This window comes from Melanotaenia boesemani, chromosome 6 (assembly GCF_017639745.1).
Source record: "Melanotaenia boesemani isolate fMelBoe1 chromosome 6, fMelBoe1.pri, whole genome shotgun sequence".
Taxonomy (NCBI): Eukaryota; Metazoa; Chordata; class Actinopteri; order Atheriniformes; family Melanotaeniidae; genus Melanotaenia; species Melanotaenia boesemani.
In genome coordinates, this window is record NC_055687.1 from 33,084,116 (window position 1) to 33,100,866 (window position 16,751).

Consider the following 16,751-nt stretch of genomic DNA (forward strand, 5'->3'; position numbering starts at 1 on the left):
GTATCTAATAAAAAATTCTGGCATCGTCTCATTGCCTGATGCCGATTTGATGATTCATCATTGAATATCACTTTTATCGCCAGTCTATGACTGCTGCTCTACAAAGTTGGCTGGGAGCATCTTTTAAAGCACTCCTTGGTGAATTATCTCCTAAAAAGGGCTTATTATTAGTTCCTTTGTTGTAACTGACAGCTCTTTTGTTGGTACCATGTTTTCTGTCAATCAGTTCGGTGAAACAGCTCATTCAAGCCTACAAGCACTTTTTAAAACAGCACATTAATAAGTTAAAACTTCTCCAAGGTTTGTTTTAAAAATGCAAATTACAAGGTGATTCCATAATTTTTCCTCCACCCAGGCATTATATGCTTGTCTTATGAGGCTTAAACTATAGCAGTAAAATAGAAATTAAAACACCATATTAGACAACCACAGGGCATGAAACAGACCGTGGGAATGCCGGAATCATGCAAAATATAATCAAATCAATTACAGCGGTGTGATAATAATGTGCAGCGAAGGTTTGCAACAAAACCATGAAACTAAAAGGAAGAGGAAGACTTCCGTCGCACATTCAGTGCCCCCTCTGTCTCTCTTCTTTCTGCTGTCCCAGTGTCGCTCCCATCGGTAAACTAAACGTTGTCTGCGGATTTTCCACTGGTAAGACGATCCATTCACAAGCGGCTGGTTTAAATGCAAATCTAACCTCACATCGTCTGAGGGGAAAAACATCAGAAGGAAGATGAGCGCCATTAGAATATATCCGTGGCTTTAGCGTAAAAGTTGTGACATAAATGCCACAATTTAATGTTCGGTTATGCTGTTTCGACTGCGTTTCTAACAGAGCAGTTTTAAAGAACACAGAGGTGCACTTGTAGTTCGAAGAGGAAACAAACAGCTTTCTTAAAACATTATAGCTTTATAGCACAACTTACTGTCTGAAAGAAACCTTAAAGTCATCAAAATAATAATAATTTTGCTCGTTATAAAGGGCTGGGGGATTTATTAAACTATGAGCTTTGTATTAATAAAAATGAACAGCAATATTTAAATTAAATCAGCCTTAAAGAATAATGAAAACTTTATTAAAGTAAGACTCCCTTCTCTATACAGCTGTTGCTGCTTTCTGAACAAAAACTCAACACTGTCCTTCTGAGCCGTTTCAAACGACCTGCTGCCATCGTAGAACCTTAAGTGTGACCACATTTACGTTGTCTACTGCACCTCCATCAGCTAAAAGTAGCTCTCGACTCTAAAAACACATCTGTACCTTACAAAACAGAACTAGATGCAATGAAACACTTCAACTTTTATTATGCTGAGTGAATGGAAATTAACTTCAGCTGTGGCTGCACTGCGTTTATAAGCTTAAAAAGAATATTTACTGTATCTGGACTCAAGTTTTCCATTACAGTTTAAGTAAGCAGAAATCATAAAATCCCTCTTTCTCCTAAAAAGTAACTACTACGTGTAGGGATCAAGCTTATTAAAGACCAAGCACCAGAACCAAAGATCATGTCATTACACTCGACAGCAACATTTCATACTACAGCGCAGGACACGACTTTTCTTATTGATGCCCAACCGATGGTAAAACAAAATATCACGTTTGATTAAATTGATAACAGCTATGCTGTTACCATAGTGTAATAAAACCTTAAACTTACTTTATACACATATATATACACACACACACTGTCTGTTCACCTGATGCTGATATTCATCACATATTGTTCCTTCTGTGTTTAGAAGGAAGCAGCTTCACAGCTTTAAATTCATCCTGCTGACTTTTTACCTTTTAGTTAGTAAATCCTGAACATTTCATCCTTCTTTGTCTTTAATATTTGATTTTATATATATATATGAAGAAATATTTTAACTGTTGGTGTTTAAAGAGAAAACTGCTGCTAAACCTGTTTATGTGTTTAGTGCAGGGGTCTGCAAGCTTTCTAATCCAAAGAGCCATTTTGTCCTCAGCCAGCTAAATAAAACTTCTTTAGAGACGCAAATGTTACGGGACTTTTCAAAAAGGAAACTTAATATATATTTTAATGAAGAGCCACCATAGGATGTTTTTTTTTTTTTTAAAGAACCACATTTTTATTTACATTGTTAGGTTTTAAAATAAAGAAAAACATAAAACCTTTATATAAAAGAGGATAAACGGCCTTTCTTCTAAGGGATGTAGATATTTGTGGAAAATTATGTAAAGAAGAAAAAAAAAAGTCCCTGGTTTCCAACCTAATGACAAGAAAGCTGTAAACTTCCAGCACACAAAGTGAAAACTGAAGGGATTAGCCCACAGCCCAAAAGTTGCTCCAATTCGTCGTTCTGGCCAATCAGTCAATATCATTTTAAGGAGAATGCTGGAAAAGTCACTAGCTAAAATGCTGTAACCCTCCATGACAATGCGACTCACACGCTGGGCACACCGGGATAATTTCACAGCACAGCGTTAGACATGCTTTCACTAACACACGAGAAATTGTGAAGCATTTTAAACATTCTCAGCTAGCACGGCCCCATTTTGTTGGATCTTCAAACTGAACTCAAAATTCTTGACATTGGATAAATGAAGATGTTTTGGCCAGATTGAACAGCAGCTTCTATGATCAGAAGGTTTCAGCCCTGAGTTTATACTACAGACCAAAATCTGTCTGCAACACTGTCAGAATATCTAGTGTTCCCAGATTATTCCATACATCCTGCTCCCTTTTCAACACATTCTCTTGGACCTTAAATATTAAAAACGCAGTTATTGCTGCTAAATTATATTTACCTTTAAGATTATGAAGCAGCTACAGACCTTGTCTTTGTTTACTTTAGAAGGTTTTTCTTATAAATTATTTTGGAAAACATTTAAACTGGATTAATTTGGTTTATCAGTTACTCTTATTAAGAATGAATGTGTGGTTTACTACAGCCTTATGAAACTTACACAATAACAACAGTAATAATGCTGATAATCACAATATTGTTCATTAAAACTGATTTGGTTTGGAAAATATCAGTATCCAAATTTCAGATAACAGAATCTGAACAGTTGCACTATATAACGCTGAAAGTTTCACGTGAAAGCAAAGTACTACAGTAGAGCAAAGCAAGTTAAGCTAACAGCCAAATGAGCTGAGATTCCCAAAGTGAGCACTTGTCTGGTTATTTGTGAAGTTACTGATCTGCATCCGAATGAGCTGAAAAGCATAATTTGGTCCATTTCTAGAGATCTTGCGGAAGCATCCCTCAACGCTGTAAAATGACCACTGGAAGATGCGGAGACAGTGTTGAGCTCATAGCTCATGTGCATCTGGCAAAAGGAACAACAGGAACAAACAAAAGAAAAGACAACAGAAGAAATGGTGGAAGCATTTGAGAAAAAAGGCTGCGTGACACATCTACAATGTTACGCTGTCCAGATTCAGGGACAGATGGTTATTAAATAATAGTTGGGAGGAAAACCCACAAGTCAAGGGCAATTTTTATGACTTTAATTATTAATTTCTTTTTGCAGTTGCTTGCAATGAAGTGAACTCTGACCTCTGCACTGCCAACTAGTGGATGGACTGACTAACAACCAGGACATGAAAGAATGACAAGGTTTGAAATGTATGTGCCTTTTACGAACGTAAAGGGAGCATAAATGAAATGTACTTTTGCTGAAAGCTACAGAATGTGAACACCTGAACAATTTGATACTGTCACTGACAGTAGTACATGATAGTGTGTTCTTGTATAATTTGGCTCCCTCTTCTCAAGAATTGCTCTTTGGTTCAAACTTTTCCAGCTAAATTTCTCCAATATTACATAAAATATTAGTGTTGCACAAAACAAAGCATAAAAAAAGGATGTGAACTGAGCTGATCAATGAATGGGGATAAAGGTAGAGCGATATTACTCAGCTACTGTAAGACTACGACAGGATTTTTGTGGTACAAACGTGTGTCAAAATGTACAATTATGGAGTGACTCTAAAATTAAACAGAAATTTGGTCATTTGTATAATTTTTTTGTTCATTACCAAGTTATTTCATTTTAATTAAAAAAAAAACGCTCAATGGATTTGGACTTTTTTTAAACAGTTTTGATTAACAGACTGTCATTTATTGGTAGAAAACATTAATAATATTCAATGTGTATATATGGTGTATTAAAAATATACGGTGTCAACTAAAAAGAGAGGTGAAGAAAGCAGAATTACGCAGCTGGAGGAAGATAACACAACTATGCAAAGGCTAAAACATGATTTGTAATGGTTTATCAAGTTTCCAATTTTAGTCCAGGCCAAGAACTTTACATTCATTAACATTATACATATCTACCAGTAAGATAAAAACAGAACTCTTATGCATATGTCATACATACATATGTGCACATATGTATGTATGCATGTCATTATCTAACAAACGCTACATGAAGGAATGAATAAGGTAGTGGAATTGCACACCTCTGCTTAGAATTACCACTCACATCTTCACTGACGTGTTCCAAACACTCAACATACTTGAATAAAAAAATATTTGCATCAAAACCTTATTAATGTTGAAAGCAAAAACCCATTCTCCACTATATAAAATGGTTGATTGTCCACTTATATTTGAATAAAGCTTCTGGTGATTAATCAGATGAGCTACACAATTGAAAGTTAGGGATGAGCTGACATATGGCAAAGAAGCTTTAGCTGCATTTGTATAGGAGAGTCCATATAATATAAAAATACAAATGCTATTTATAAATAAAACATGTCATGTAGAAGAGAAAAATGTACCTGGAAGCCATAGAAAAATTAACTACATTATGATTTCCTTGCAGGGATTAATGGAGCATTTTCTTTCCATCTCATTTCATAATAATGTGGATCCTCCCAGTAAAAATCTATTCTTTTCAAGCCACTTTAGCCCAGCATTAGTCCAGAAATCAATGCGTCAAAGTTGCAAATCCTCATTTACTGGTTGTGTTTAGTGTTTCTGAAAGTGAAAGCTATCTAATCATGGGCTGAAAGTATTGCATATACAGTACAATGTTGTGACAGTCATCTGAATAGCAAACTACAATACGGAGAAATAAAACAAATAACCATTTCTAAACTGTTAAATTAGGGTGAAGCATTTCTACATCTGGCTAGTCGCCTACCCGAGACATCCCTCAAATATTTCTTCACATAACTAACGTAACAAAACTCTCTCAAATCCTAACTTCTTCTGATAGCATTTTAGTCTTCAACCAAGAACATACAACAGCGTTACTTACCGCTGTCTGTATTTGTCCACAGTATCAATCGCTGTTACTCTGCAGTTTCTATTGAGCGCTAATTAGCATTTAAAACTGAGGACACTAGCAACTGTTGCAGTTTCGATAATGTCTCAATCTCAAACTTCTACACCTCCTTCTAAGTGTAGCTAGATTAGCTACACGGTTAACTGTGTTTAATATCAAATAACGTAAACTATCAATGACTTAATGCATGGCACACGTCTTCAGCCAGGCAGCATGGTGAAAATACTGCAGAATAACAACAGATGCTCCATTAGTCTCCGTTTGTATTACTGACGGCCACCAGAATGCCAGCAAGCTAACAGGCAAACACAACGAGAGTTAGCAGCTGGCTAGCAAGGTTAGCTAGACACGAAAAGAACCTACCGTCTGTTGCAAGTGACACTTGTTCCGGAGACAATGACAATCAACAAACGTTTGACCCTTTTAAAACGTTTTAACTACCGGAACGCTGGTCTCGCCACAGGGCCACGAAATACTTCCAAACTGGAACTGCCACTTATTTTCCTCTGTCTCTGGTCCCACCTATCCGCTCCGTTTCGAACTGGCAACAGCTCCTACAGAGCTTGCTCTGTTGTTCACAGTTCTCGTTCTACTTCAGAAATTCAAATCTCATCGCGAGAATTTGATCGAAGTACCACTACTGTCTTCTACTTTCATCAGTGGAAAAAAAAACAAAACAAACTTCTCAATACATGATTTTACAAGCAACCAGCATCGTCACATTACAACTACTAGTACCATAACTATTAACTTTTCTGTTTCTTGTAGAATTATTTACATAAATTGTAGAAAGTTAACATTACTTTTCATTTCTATGAAATTCCCCATTTCCCAACAACGTGCGGATAATACCTCTTACAACTCCCTCCTGTCTTTACTTTTTATTCATTTCAATTATCAACATATTATACATATATGTATATTTATGGGTGAATAAAGCATCTCTATCTTTCCACTCTTAATGTAGTTAATTGTAATTACATTTTCTCTGGAGGAACATTCAAATAGTGCAATTAAAGGGTGCTCAAGTCTGAAGACATAAATAACCAAAGGGGCTTTAAACAACTCTCTGCCCATAGCAACTAATTAAAAAACCATTAAAACTAACAGCTAAAGTACCCATAATAACCTCTTATATTCCTTGCTGTTCATATAGATTACCAAATGTACAAAAATACACTGATTTGACCATATATGGTGTGCTAATTATTAAGGTAAACATGTATGTTTACTTTAGAAAGGCCCAGAAAAATAACTTTTTTTTACTGGTATGAATGTTGAACCTTTTTCTTCTACATTTGCAGCTTAAACATTTGTTGATGATGTGGCAGACAGGGCAGCTTCATACAGACTAACCTAATCCAAGCTAGAGAGGATTATGTGAAAGCTGTGTGTGTGTGTGTGTATCATTATCCGATGGGACAACAGAGGAAGTGATGAATAAGCCAGTGGAATTGCACAGCTTCTTATCACCACTCACTTTCTCACCAACATGTTCAAAATATTCAGTGAACTTAAGGCAGGAATTCCTAATTAGGAAGGGGAAAAAAACAACCAAAACAAAGAACCTGGACCAGATTGTAGGACTCATGTGATAGCAGGAATCTAGGGCAAGCTGAGGGTACACGCAGATCACAGGACACACAAAATCCTTGCAGAGACAAGCCGCTCATTCTGCAGCTGCCAAAGTTTGTAGAATTTAGGATTTTACAGTCTGGTTTTACAACAGCCTAATTCACATGCCCTAAAATTAAAAAAAAAAAAAAAAAAATCTAGCACAACCTTAGACAGTCAACACATTACTGAGGGTGTTTTATCTGACCAAATGTAGATGACAGGGGAAGTATCAACCACACCAACATAGACAAATTGGATAATCCCTTGAGATCTCTACAGTGAATTGTTTTGGATCATCCATGTACTCCTTCAGGTTTACAAACATGCTCAAAATCTGATCCAGCCTGAAGCAGGTTGTCATGACATCACTGATGGGAGTACGATGAGACATATCTACATAATATGAATGTCTAATGAGTGAAATCGCATTGGAGATGTAAGATTTCCCCAGTAAAAACTCTTTTCTCCTCGAATCTCCATTTAGTCTACTTCCACTGATAGTCTACTACTTAAACAAGAATCCAAATCTAGACTGGCCCAATAGTTTTTCACCTTATAAAAAGGGTTCCTTTCATGTTTTGCTACCACATGGGACAAAATACCTGCTGCACCCCCTTTCATGCTGTCCATTCCAACACTGCTTTGGTTGGAAGAGAATAGCTCTGAAGCAAGATGGGAAGAGAGGGCATTTTCCCCGTCATTAATATTTATGACTATATTCTATTTTCGGTGCTGGAGAGTTAACATGTTGATACAAGGTGGAGAAGCTGCAAGGCAGTGTAAACAGATGACAGATTATACAGTACAACACAGTGCAGTGTCCTTCACAGACATGGTTTCCACAGCAAAATATAGCCAGAAAACAAAGGTCTGTTTTTAATTCTTTCAAAGTTTGACCTTTACAGGACAAATTAAATGAGCCATTACTTCTTCATCTGACCTGCAATCTGTAGTTCGGGATCATCTGAAGTGGCATCTATTCAAGGAAACCAATGAAATCTTCAGTGCATACTGATATACAAAAATAAGTAATATGACCCAGTAGGTTTTAAGTAATTGAAATTAAAAAACATAGCGGTCACCTGCTAATAAATCACATGTGAATGAGGTCACTAGAATAATCCTGGTTTAACCTAGACTGGCAATATGCGAGTCCCCTGCATGGTAGAAATAAATTAAACCTCTTTGTGTATCAAGTCTGAAGGTTAAAATCTGTCGTACAAAAATGATTCAGGAAGAAATAAAAAAGGAGTGAGTGGTCTGTTAGGCAACAAGGAATGATGGCGACACCTGCTGGAAAGCTGTTGTCCAAGCCTCAATAAGGACCAATATTAAGATGTTGAAACAACTTTTAGTTAACTGAATATCACGAAATAGAGGCATATTTTTAACGACAATTTATTACAGCCAGTAGTTCACAATACAAACCTTCCAAATGCTCAGCTACCACCTTCCTGAACATGGCTGATATTCTGAGCACTGACACAGTAAAATGACATAAAACAGAGGAATGCATTCAAATTTTATCATTTTAATTTTCTATATTTTGCTATTTTTTTTTTCAACAAATTTTTTATTTATGATCAAGGTCTAGTCAAACCATCCCTAGACCTGGCAGAGTCAATCGTTTTATTTTTTATTTTTTTTAAGAAATAATTTATCATTTTGCGATGTTTTCAGAGTTTTAGCTTTTTCAATGTTTAAGGTTTTTTTTCTTTTTCCATCGGTGAAGCAGGTTTCAAAATGCTCAATCTGCAAGACAAAAGAAAAAAAAAAATGCAGACTGTAGTAGTTGTAGAATCTGTTGAATAATGTGTCTGCATTTGTTCTTTTAACTTTGAAAAATTCTCTTGCACACATACCTTAGACGCTGGGTACTCCAGCGGGGGTGGTGGACTTCTGAGCCGCCTCCTTGGCCTGATGGGCCTGAAGTACAGCAACAGCCTCATCCACCTACAACAAAATAAGTTCTGAACCACTGCATATGGAGAATCTTCCTTTTAACTATTCATAAGGTGAAAAAGCCATTTTAAAAACTTTCTGTTTCTACCTTAGATGATTTTTTTTGTCAGAGAAGGACAAAATAACAAACCTTTGAGCGCAGGGATTCAGGTGACTCGAGCATGTGAAGCAGCTCAGAGTTATCAATCTCCAGAAGCATACCAGTGATCTTGCCTGCCAGGCTGGGATGCATGTTCTGGATCAGAGGGAACAGACGCTCACCTAAAAGTGGAAAAAGTCCAAGATTGTCAATTAAAGGGGGAAAAAAAAAAGAAAAAAAAAGATAGTTTTCCTTCTGCACCGATACTGTACTAACCCAGCATCTGCTTCTGTTCCTGAGGGGGTGCAGCAGCCAGCATGGAGGCAGTCAGGGGTTCCTGGCCTTGGACATGGACTGCAGGCTAAAGGAAGACAGATTTTAGACTATTTTCATGCAGCTCTGCAAGTTAATGACTGCAAAACAGTCATCAATCTCTTGCTACAGACAAGAACAAACATGAATAACTCAATGTTTCACTGCTTAAAAAAAATAAATGTAGACACATTTTTGTACGTTCTAAACTACATCAATATGAAAGCTATCATCACCTATAAAATTGTGAAACTGACGTGTACACAAATGTGATCTTAACACATGTAACTCCACTTTTCTTCCATTAGGGAAGCAGGTTAAGATAAACTTGACAAACCCTCAACACTCCTGTAATTAAAAGAAACCTGTGTCTTCAAATGTCATGTTAATAATAAGTCATATAAAATGCCTGAATGTTTTTACATTGCAGGTAAAATCAGGGGTATTCTTACTTGCTGCATAGTGACCTGTGGCTGGGATGCCATGTGTTGCTGAGGATTGCGCACACCAGCAGCGTATTTGTACTGGGGCATGGCACGCACAGGGGCGGCAGCAGCAGAAGCGCTGGCGGGGCGCTGGCTGAGAGCCTGCGTGGCTGCAGGGACAAAAGTAAAAAGGCACTTAGGTAAAACTGCACAAACAACTGTGTAAAAATGGAGGAAATTTTATTTCTCTGACAGACTTACGCATACGCTGAGAAGCCATCATGCGTGGGACCTGGGCGTTGGTAGTCGTGGTAGCACGGATGGTGTTGAAGGTCTGGGGCCTCGGTGCTGATGGGCGCATAGCGTTCGGCATGTTCTGGAAGTCTGAAAGAAGAGGAAATAATTAATTAGACATGTTTATTATTCAGTCTGAAAGGATTAATATATGCAAGACGACTTACGCTGAGGACGCACTCCCTGAGTGGCCCAACGTGGGCTGGGGCGGAGCTGGGCCAACTGGTTAGCGGAGTAATATGCAGCACGGTTCTGGGCCTGAGAAGATGAAGACCACGATTTATTAAACACAAATACCTTAAAACTACTGTTTGATCTCCAATTTTACTACAGCGAACATGAGAAAAATCCACAGCACAATCAATCTGCACATGAAACTAAAGCAGAAAGTTTCTAAATGGGAACTCAGACCTACCTGTGGGATAGCCGCCATGAAATAGCCCGAGGGTGGTGCAGGCTGATATGGGTTAAGAACAGGATTGGGAACAGCACGGACGGTGGCCATCCGCTGCATGTACTGGTTGGTTAGATGAGCCTGTCGCTCCTCTTTCCTCTGAGCTAGAGCCACATACAGTGGCTTTGTAGCCACAATACGGCCATTCATCTCTGTCACAGCTTTAGTGGCCTCCTCTGGAGAAGAGAAGCACACAAAGCCGAAGCCCTTACTGCGACCCCCCTCCATCATCACCTGTGGGAGAAAAAAAAAAACAAACAAACAATTATCGGGACATTATTCCTGCTTTTTTAAACATGGGAGAGGGTTTCATCAAGTTTGTCATTTGAACAACATACGTCCAGTACTCAAGTTTTACCTTTGCACTGGTTATGGTTCCAAATGGAGAGAATTCTTTGCGCAGGCGCTCATCATCCAGGCCGTCATCCAAGTTCTTCACATACAGATTGACACCCTGGTGTAATAAAAAATAAAAAGACAATGTAGAAGACAAGAAAAAATAAGAATAACTTCTCAAAAACAAGTCCAACTGGAACAACAATACTTGTTCAGACTTCAGCTACAGCAGCGATATCCAGGTGTGAATCTAAATTCTATCCACACCACCACCCAACTGCAGATCTTTTAGGTGTATCCTTAACAAATAAACTAGTGCAGAGGTGAGTGCAAGATCATATTCTTTAAGATAATAGCGCATTACCATAACGCTGTCACTTCTGTCAGTAACTAATTACTCTTTATATTAAGTTAGTTACTGTTACTCTTTGGTGCGTTTGTCTGTTATTAGCTAAATTAACACATTTCGGCCAGCAGCTAAGAGCTGCTTCCTGTTTAAAGAAAAACATAAAACTTTAGCAGCAGACACTTTCTTCTATGGGATGTTGATATATCTGAAAAATTTTGATAAACTAATAAAAACAATTTTTTTTAAAAAAAAATCTAGTGACAAGAAAAATGGTAAGTTTTTTTTTTTTTTTTACTGGTACTGCTACTGTCATGATGTGGAAATTCAATGCAATTATTCCATGGAGAAAAAAAAAAACAAAAAACAAAAGAAAATTGTTAAAACCTGCATTTGTTTTTGTATTTAAAAACATTAGCATCTTTAGTCATGTACTATCTAAACAACTAAGAGCCACTTACAGCTCCGGATCTACTGTTTGTAAACTAAAATTTACTGCATTTTTTCCCACATAGCAGTGGGCCTTCTTTTAAAGGAAAAGTACATTTTGTGCAAAACAATGCTATTAATAAAAACATTTCATGCGGTTTGTTGTGATTAAAAATCTCAATCATTGTCCAGCAGTAATGTGTCTGTGATAACTTATTAAATTCTCTGAAATACCAAGGACACAACCGCCAACAAGCCAATTAATTTCTTATTTAGCTTAGGTTTCGAGGGACCATTCATTATGATATAATGTAGATTATTTTGATCGACATTTCCCCACATTACACTTCCATATTGCCCACAAAACCAGCCGAAGGTGGTTTGGTTTGCAGAGATTTAAGAGGGGACCATCTTTTAACACACAAAACCCAGGATTAAAATCCCATTTACCTACAATCTGTTTCATGGTAGAATTTGGAAAATTTAGCTAACACATAAACCCCATCTTCCAACGCTATTCCTGTCAATAGAGTACAGCACAAAATGTACCCAACAAACCTGATATCTGGTCATGCGGTCCTGTTTCATCTGCTCAAATTTGCGTTTGAGCTCATTCTGGCGTTCCCCTTTCTTCTGTGCACGACCAACGTACACTTGCCTGCCATTCAGTTCTTTACCATTCATGTCATCTACAGCCTGCAGTGAAATAAGTGGAAATATAATGAAAGAAGTTTATCAGAGTTTATACTGATTCGTGACTTCACAAGAGATTAGTGAAGAGAAAAGCCCCCATGGGACCAAAAGAACATGAAACTGATACTAACCTTTTGTGCGTCTTCATGCCTCTCAAAGCTGACAAAGCCAAATCCCTTAGATTTACCACTCTCATCAGTCATAACTCTGATACTGAGTGCAGGTCCTACAAAAGCAGAGAGCCTGATCAACACATTTACCAAGCAAAACAACCAACAACAAGCTTACTTTTAAATACGACTATAATCTTGTCAACTTGCCATATTTGCCAAACAGCTCCTTCAGCTTTTCATCGTCCATGTCCTCTCCAAAGTTTTTGATGTAAACATTGGTAAATTCTCTGGCACGTGCCCCAAGCTCAGCCTCCCTCTCTTTGCGTGATTTAAAGCGCCCAACAAACCTGTAATGAAACCACAGACGATATCAGAAAGACGATATAAGGTAAATTCTATTATCTATTGAATAATCGTGATGTAGACCATGAAAATCTTATTACATTTAATGGACCACCAGTGTTCCTTTATTAGCACACAATAGACAAATAGAAATTTAAAATTTTTCTTAAAACACCTAAAACAGTTCATAATTTAAATGTGGTTATTATGATTTTATTTGATATATATTTTTTATTTTTATCTTATAGTTTCAGAATACAGGAATTAGCAGTCATTTATTAGTGATTAGCCAGCAGTATTGCACAAGCTGTGTTAAAAACTTTAAACACTTAAAGGTAAATAGCTAAAAACCTCATTCTGGTCTGTGTCTTTTTGCATCAAGATGCAGTTAAAGCACAAAATCAAACTTTAATAAGGTGAAAAACTGCTCACATTAATTCGATCTCACCACATATTAATTGAGACATGTTAAACAGTAGCTCCACTTACACTTTTCTGTCATTGAGCAACATGCCGTTCATTTTCTCAATGGCCCGCTCAGCAGCCTCATGGGTCTCAAAGTGCACAAAGCCGTAACCCTTTGAGCCATTTTCATCACAAACCACCTTGGAAAAGGCAGATTTTAAAGATATCAAACAAAAATCCAAACATCATGCATTCAAAACATCCCAATAAACCATTTTCAACCTTGTCATGCAAAGTAAGAAACTATACGTAAAACAGACTAACTCAAAACATAATCCTACCTTGCAGGACAGGATGTTTCCGAATGCAGAAAAGGTGTCATACAGGGCCTTGTTATCAATGGACTTGTCTAGGTTCTTGATGAAGATGTTTCCGACACCACTCTTCCTCAATGAGGGGTCACGCTGAGACCACATGATGCGGAGAGGCCTGCCTTTGATCACGTCAAAGTTCATGGTGTCCAAGGCTCGCTCAGCTGAAAAATTGGTAGTTTGGCAATGTCTGTAATATCCATTAACAACGTCAAAACATAACAAATATGCATTGAAAAACTTTGCCTTTAAACCAATATCACATTAGCAACTCTCTAAAACAGGGATGCTACGAAATAGCTTGTATAGCACATGTTCAAAATGGAGTCAGCTGCTGCCACATCCATACTACGGCTTGCCCTTGCTACGTTTACTCTGGGTAAAACCTACCATCAGCGGGTTGCTGGAAGTTCACATATGCATATCCAAGGGAACGGCGGGTGATCATGTCTCTGCATACCCTGATGGAAAGGATGGGTCCGGCAGGACTAAACTTCTCATAGAGCATGGCCTCAGTAACGTCCGGATGCAGGTCCCCTACATAGAGGGAGGCCATAGGATAGCTAGGCGCGCTAGGATTCATGTCAGACGACGCTTGTTGACTTAAGTGTTGTCCTTTTTTTAATTTTAGTTTTTTTCTTTAACCGTTTACGGACAGAAATAATCTGAGTAAATTAAGGGCGTTCACTTTCTCTCTTTGGTAGCTTCACAAGAACGCACACATATACGCTAACCGCTAGCAACGTGGGCTACTTAGCCTGACTAGCAAAATGTCGAAACGTGGCCTACCCGGTATGGCTCACTCAATTCACAATTTAATTGAGGCCCGTTCAGTCACCTAGAAACCTAAGCTAGATTTAAAGAAAGAAACAAATAGTTTTAACTTAGTATACGGGGAGGAAAAATCCTTGAGGGAGTAAATAACTAGAATATATCAGCCTAACGTTAATTGTCCACGCTTTCAACAATGACGCTAGTTGCTTAGCTTGCTAACGTTCGTCTCGTTCCGTCTTTCGAGGGCAGCGTCTTCTTAATGTTGCTTGGGTTGGCAAATTAAATCCTGCTTCACCGATTTTTATTTTTTCTTATAAAAATATGTCTGCGTTGCTTTCTAGCTTTTGGTTTGTTTCATAATAATAAAATGTGTGCCGAGACTAGCTCCGGAGCACACCCTACGCAGACGGATTACAGGAATGAAAGGAAGAGCTGCAGAGCCTGTTTCCCGATTCCAGTCGAAAGCACGGCGTGTTCACGAGCGAGGTGGGCGTCATAGATCTCGCGATATTTTCTGTTAGTTGCCGTTCTATCTGGAGACATTTAACTGGTAAAAGTCTGACACAGTTGCTTTTAAAACATGTGTTACTGGAACATGTTTTAGTTCTATAAACGTGTATCAACGCACCCCCGGCCCCCATGAAGGATTGCTGCTAGCAGAGCAATGCCGTTTATTTTCCTGGCTTTATTTCGTTTTAGAGGTCTACCACAGAATGTATTTGCCCTCCCCGCTGCTATTGTCGTGGCAGACTACACACACCCAAAGGGCGGGCAGTGTCGAAATAGAGTACTTTTCAAACTATTCGAGTTCTCTCTCTCTCTCTCTCTCTCTCTCTCTCTGTATATATATATATATATATATATATATAATGGTCTGATCCCCTGGCATAATTTGTTGTTTATGTCTTTATGCATCTTATTATTATTATTATTATTATTTTAACTGACCTATTTTTAAATAAAATTAAAGAAAAAGAAAACTAACATACTTTATGATTTTGCAGTGAACAAACAACAAAGTACGTTTAGATTTTTAACGACATGCTGAATTGTTTCAGAGTTGTCTCTAAGAGTCTAGTGTCCCCCCCCCCCCAGGCATATTTAAATTTTTAATATAGCTGGAGGTGATTTTTAACGTTTAAAGGACCCTAAAGCCATTTAGTTAAATTTGCTTGTTTTATCTTCATGCCATTTTGGCTGTGTTGACTATAAGTAGGCGAAACCTGCCAAAGGATAATTTAAAAAAAAAAATCATGTCACTTCATGGAATTTGCTTAAAATAACTAAACTGTGCAAAACAACACATTTTATCCTAAGGCCACACTCTTCCCCATTGAAAACCATTGAAAATGCTTTTTTATCCCACAAGCTTAACATGGATTGATGCATTCATTTATATAAAGTTTTTATTTTTAAAAAAAAACTTCAACTTGTGGTTTTTATAGTAGTCCACCAGATGGTGTCACTTTTTCATTTCTCACGCATATCACTTTTTTTATTTATTTATTTATTTTTTAATTTTCTGCAAGGGTGCCACCTAAAATGATAAGTGTGCATTACAAACGGTGTTGGATAATGGTGTGTGTGTATAAGAATAAATGTCTGTGCATGTGTGTGTGTGTTTGCTTGCGTCTACACAGGCATTTGTCTTTCATGTCCAATTTCATAAGTCTTAGAAGGCCACACTGTTTTATAAACTAATGCCTTTCTTCAGGACTTTAAAGATATCTCATCTGGCAGAAATTGGGCTCGTTTTGGTTCTTACTCTGGTACTTTGCCAGCTGTACAGCCAGCATCGAAGCAAATTTGGATTTTGTTTTGGTTTTAGCTCAGCTGAAGCCAACACTAAAGCTAAAGTCCACTTTCTTGTAGTTTTACTCAAGTATTTTATGCAAATGACAGGTAATAAAAATGAGCAGTAATGCAGGAATAGTCATTTTGAAGATAGCAAGATACTACAGCGTGCAGGCTCTTGACGTCAGCGTGTGCTCTAGGACAACTTCTCATCCTCCCAGTTGGACGGTGAAGCAGAGGACAACTTGGAGGTGGAAACAGACCAGCTGGATTCCAGCTCTGACTTTGAAGATTCATCTGAAGACTCATCTGATGACAAGAGCTTGGTGGAGATGGATGAAATAGCAGCGAGATGCATCTCCAAAAGTGGACAAATTTTTTGGTTTCAAACACTGAAACACAGCACCAACAGGTTTGAAACCAGGACCTGCGCTCTATGCCCAAATCTGCCACCAAAGCCCAGCGTTGCACTGCTGCTAAATATTATTAATCTTTGCTTAAAAAAAGAAATGGTGGCATTTTGAAGGCATAATGGCTATTAAAGGATATATATAAAAACATAAATTAATTATTTCAAAATAACTTCTGCCAGAAATATTTCAAAAATTATTCGATTTTGGTGTTTTTTTTAAAAGTCACTTTAAAATTGAAAAAAAAAAATCATATTTTTAGAGCATGTTTTGTAATGGTGGCATATATATATATATAATAAACTGGAGTTTCGTAAACATTCTGGG

The 16,751-nt window shown here is 37.6% G+C and overlaps 2 protein-coding genes and 1 long non-coding RNA gene across 3 annotated transcripts in view; 1 reads left to right on the forward strand and 2 right to left on the reverse strand.

Annotated features, from left to right (window-relative positions):
* LOC121641466 (E3 ubiquitin-protein ligase RNF19A-like) overlaps nt 1–5,835 on the reverse strand; it is a 34,108-nt gene extending 28,273 nt beyond the window's left edge. Inside the window, exon 1 of the mRNA XM_041987603.1 lies at nt 5,632–5,835. The gene's annotated coding sequence lies outside the window, so the exon portion shown is untranslated. The remainder of the gene's footprint in view (nt 1–5,631) is intronic.
* Nucleotides 5,836–8,267: 2,432 nt separating this feature from the next.
* Nucleotides 8,268–14,083, reverse strand: LOC121641387 (polyadenylate-binding protein 1A). The gene is made up of 15 exons (XM_041987492.1): nt 13,837–14,083; nt 13,417–13,610; nt 13,160–13,275; nt 12,536–12,675; nt 12,347–12,441; nt 12,081–12,218; nt 10,770–10,865; nt 10,373–10,645; nt 10,125–10,215; nt 9,925–10,047; nt 9,691–9,833; nt 9,203–9,287; nt 8,978–9,108; nt 8,748–8,838; nt 8,268–8,637 (listed from the first exon to the last, which is right to left on the reverse strand). Exons 1-14 carry the CDS (start codon nt 14,027–14,029, stop codon nt 8,749–8,751), a joined length of 1,908 nt encoding a protein of 635 aa, XP_041843426.1. The 5' UTR covers nt 14,030–14,083; the 3' UTR covers nt 8,268–8,637; nt 8,748.
* LOC121641388 lies at nt 13,960–14,308 on the forward strand. The gene is made up of 2 exons (XR_006010695.1): nt 13,960–14,043; nt 14,078–14,308. It is a non-coding gene; the product is annotated as an uncharacterized LOC121641388 (long non-coding RNA).
* Nucleotides 14,309–16,751: the final 2,443 nt, after the last annotated feature.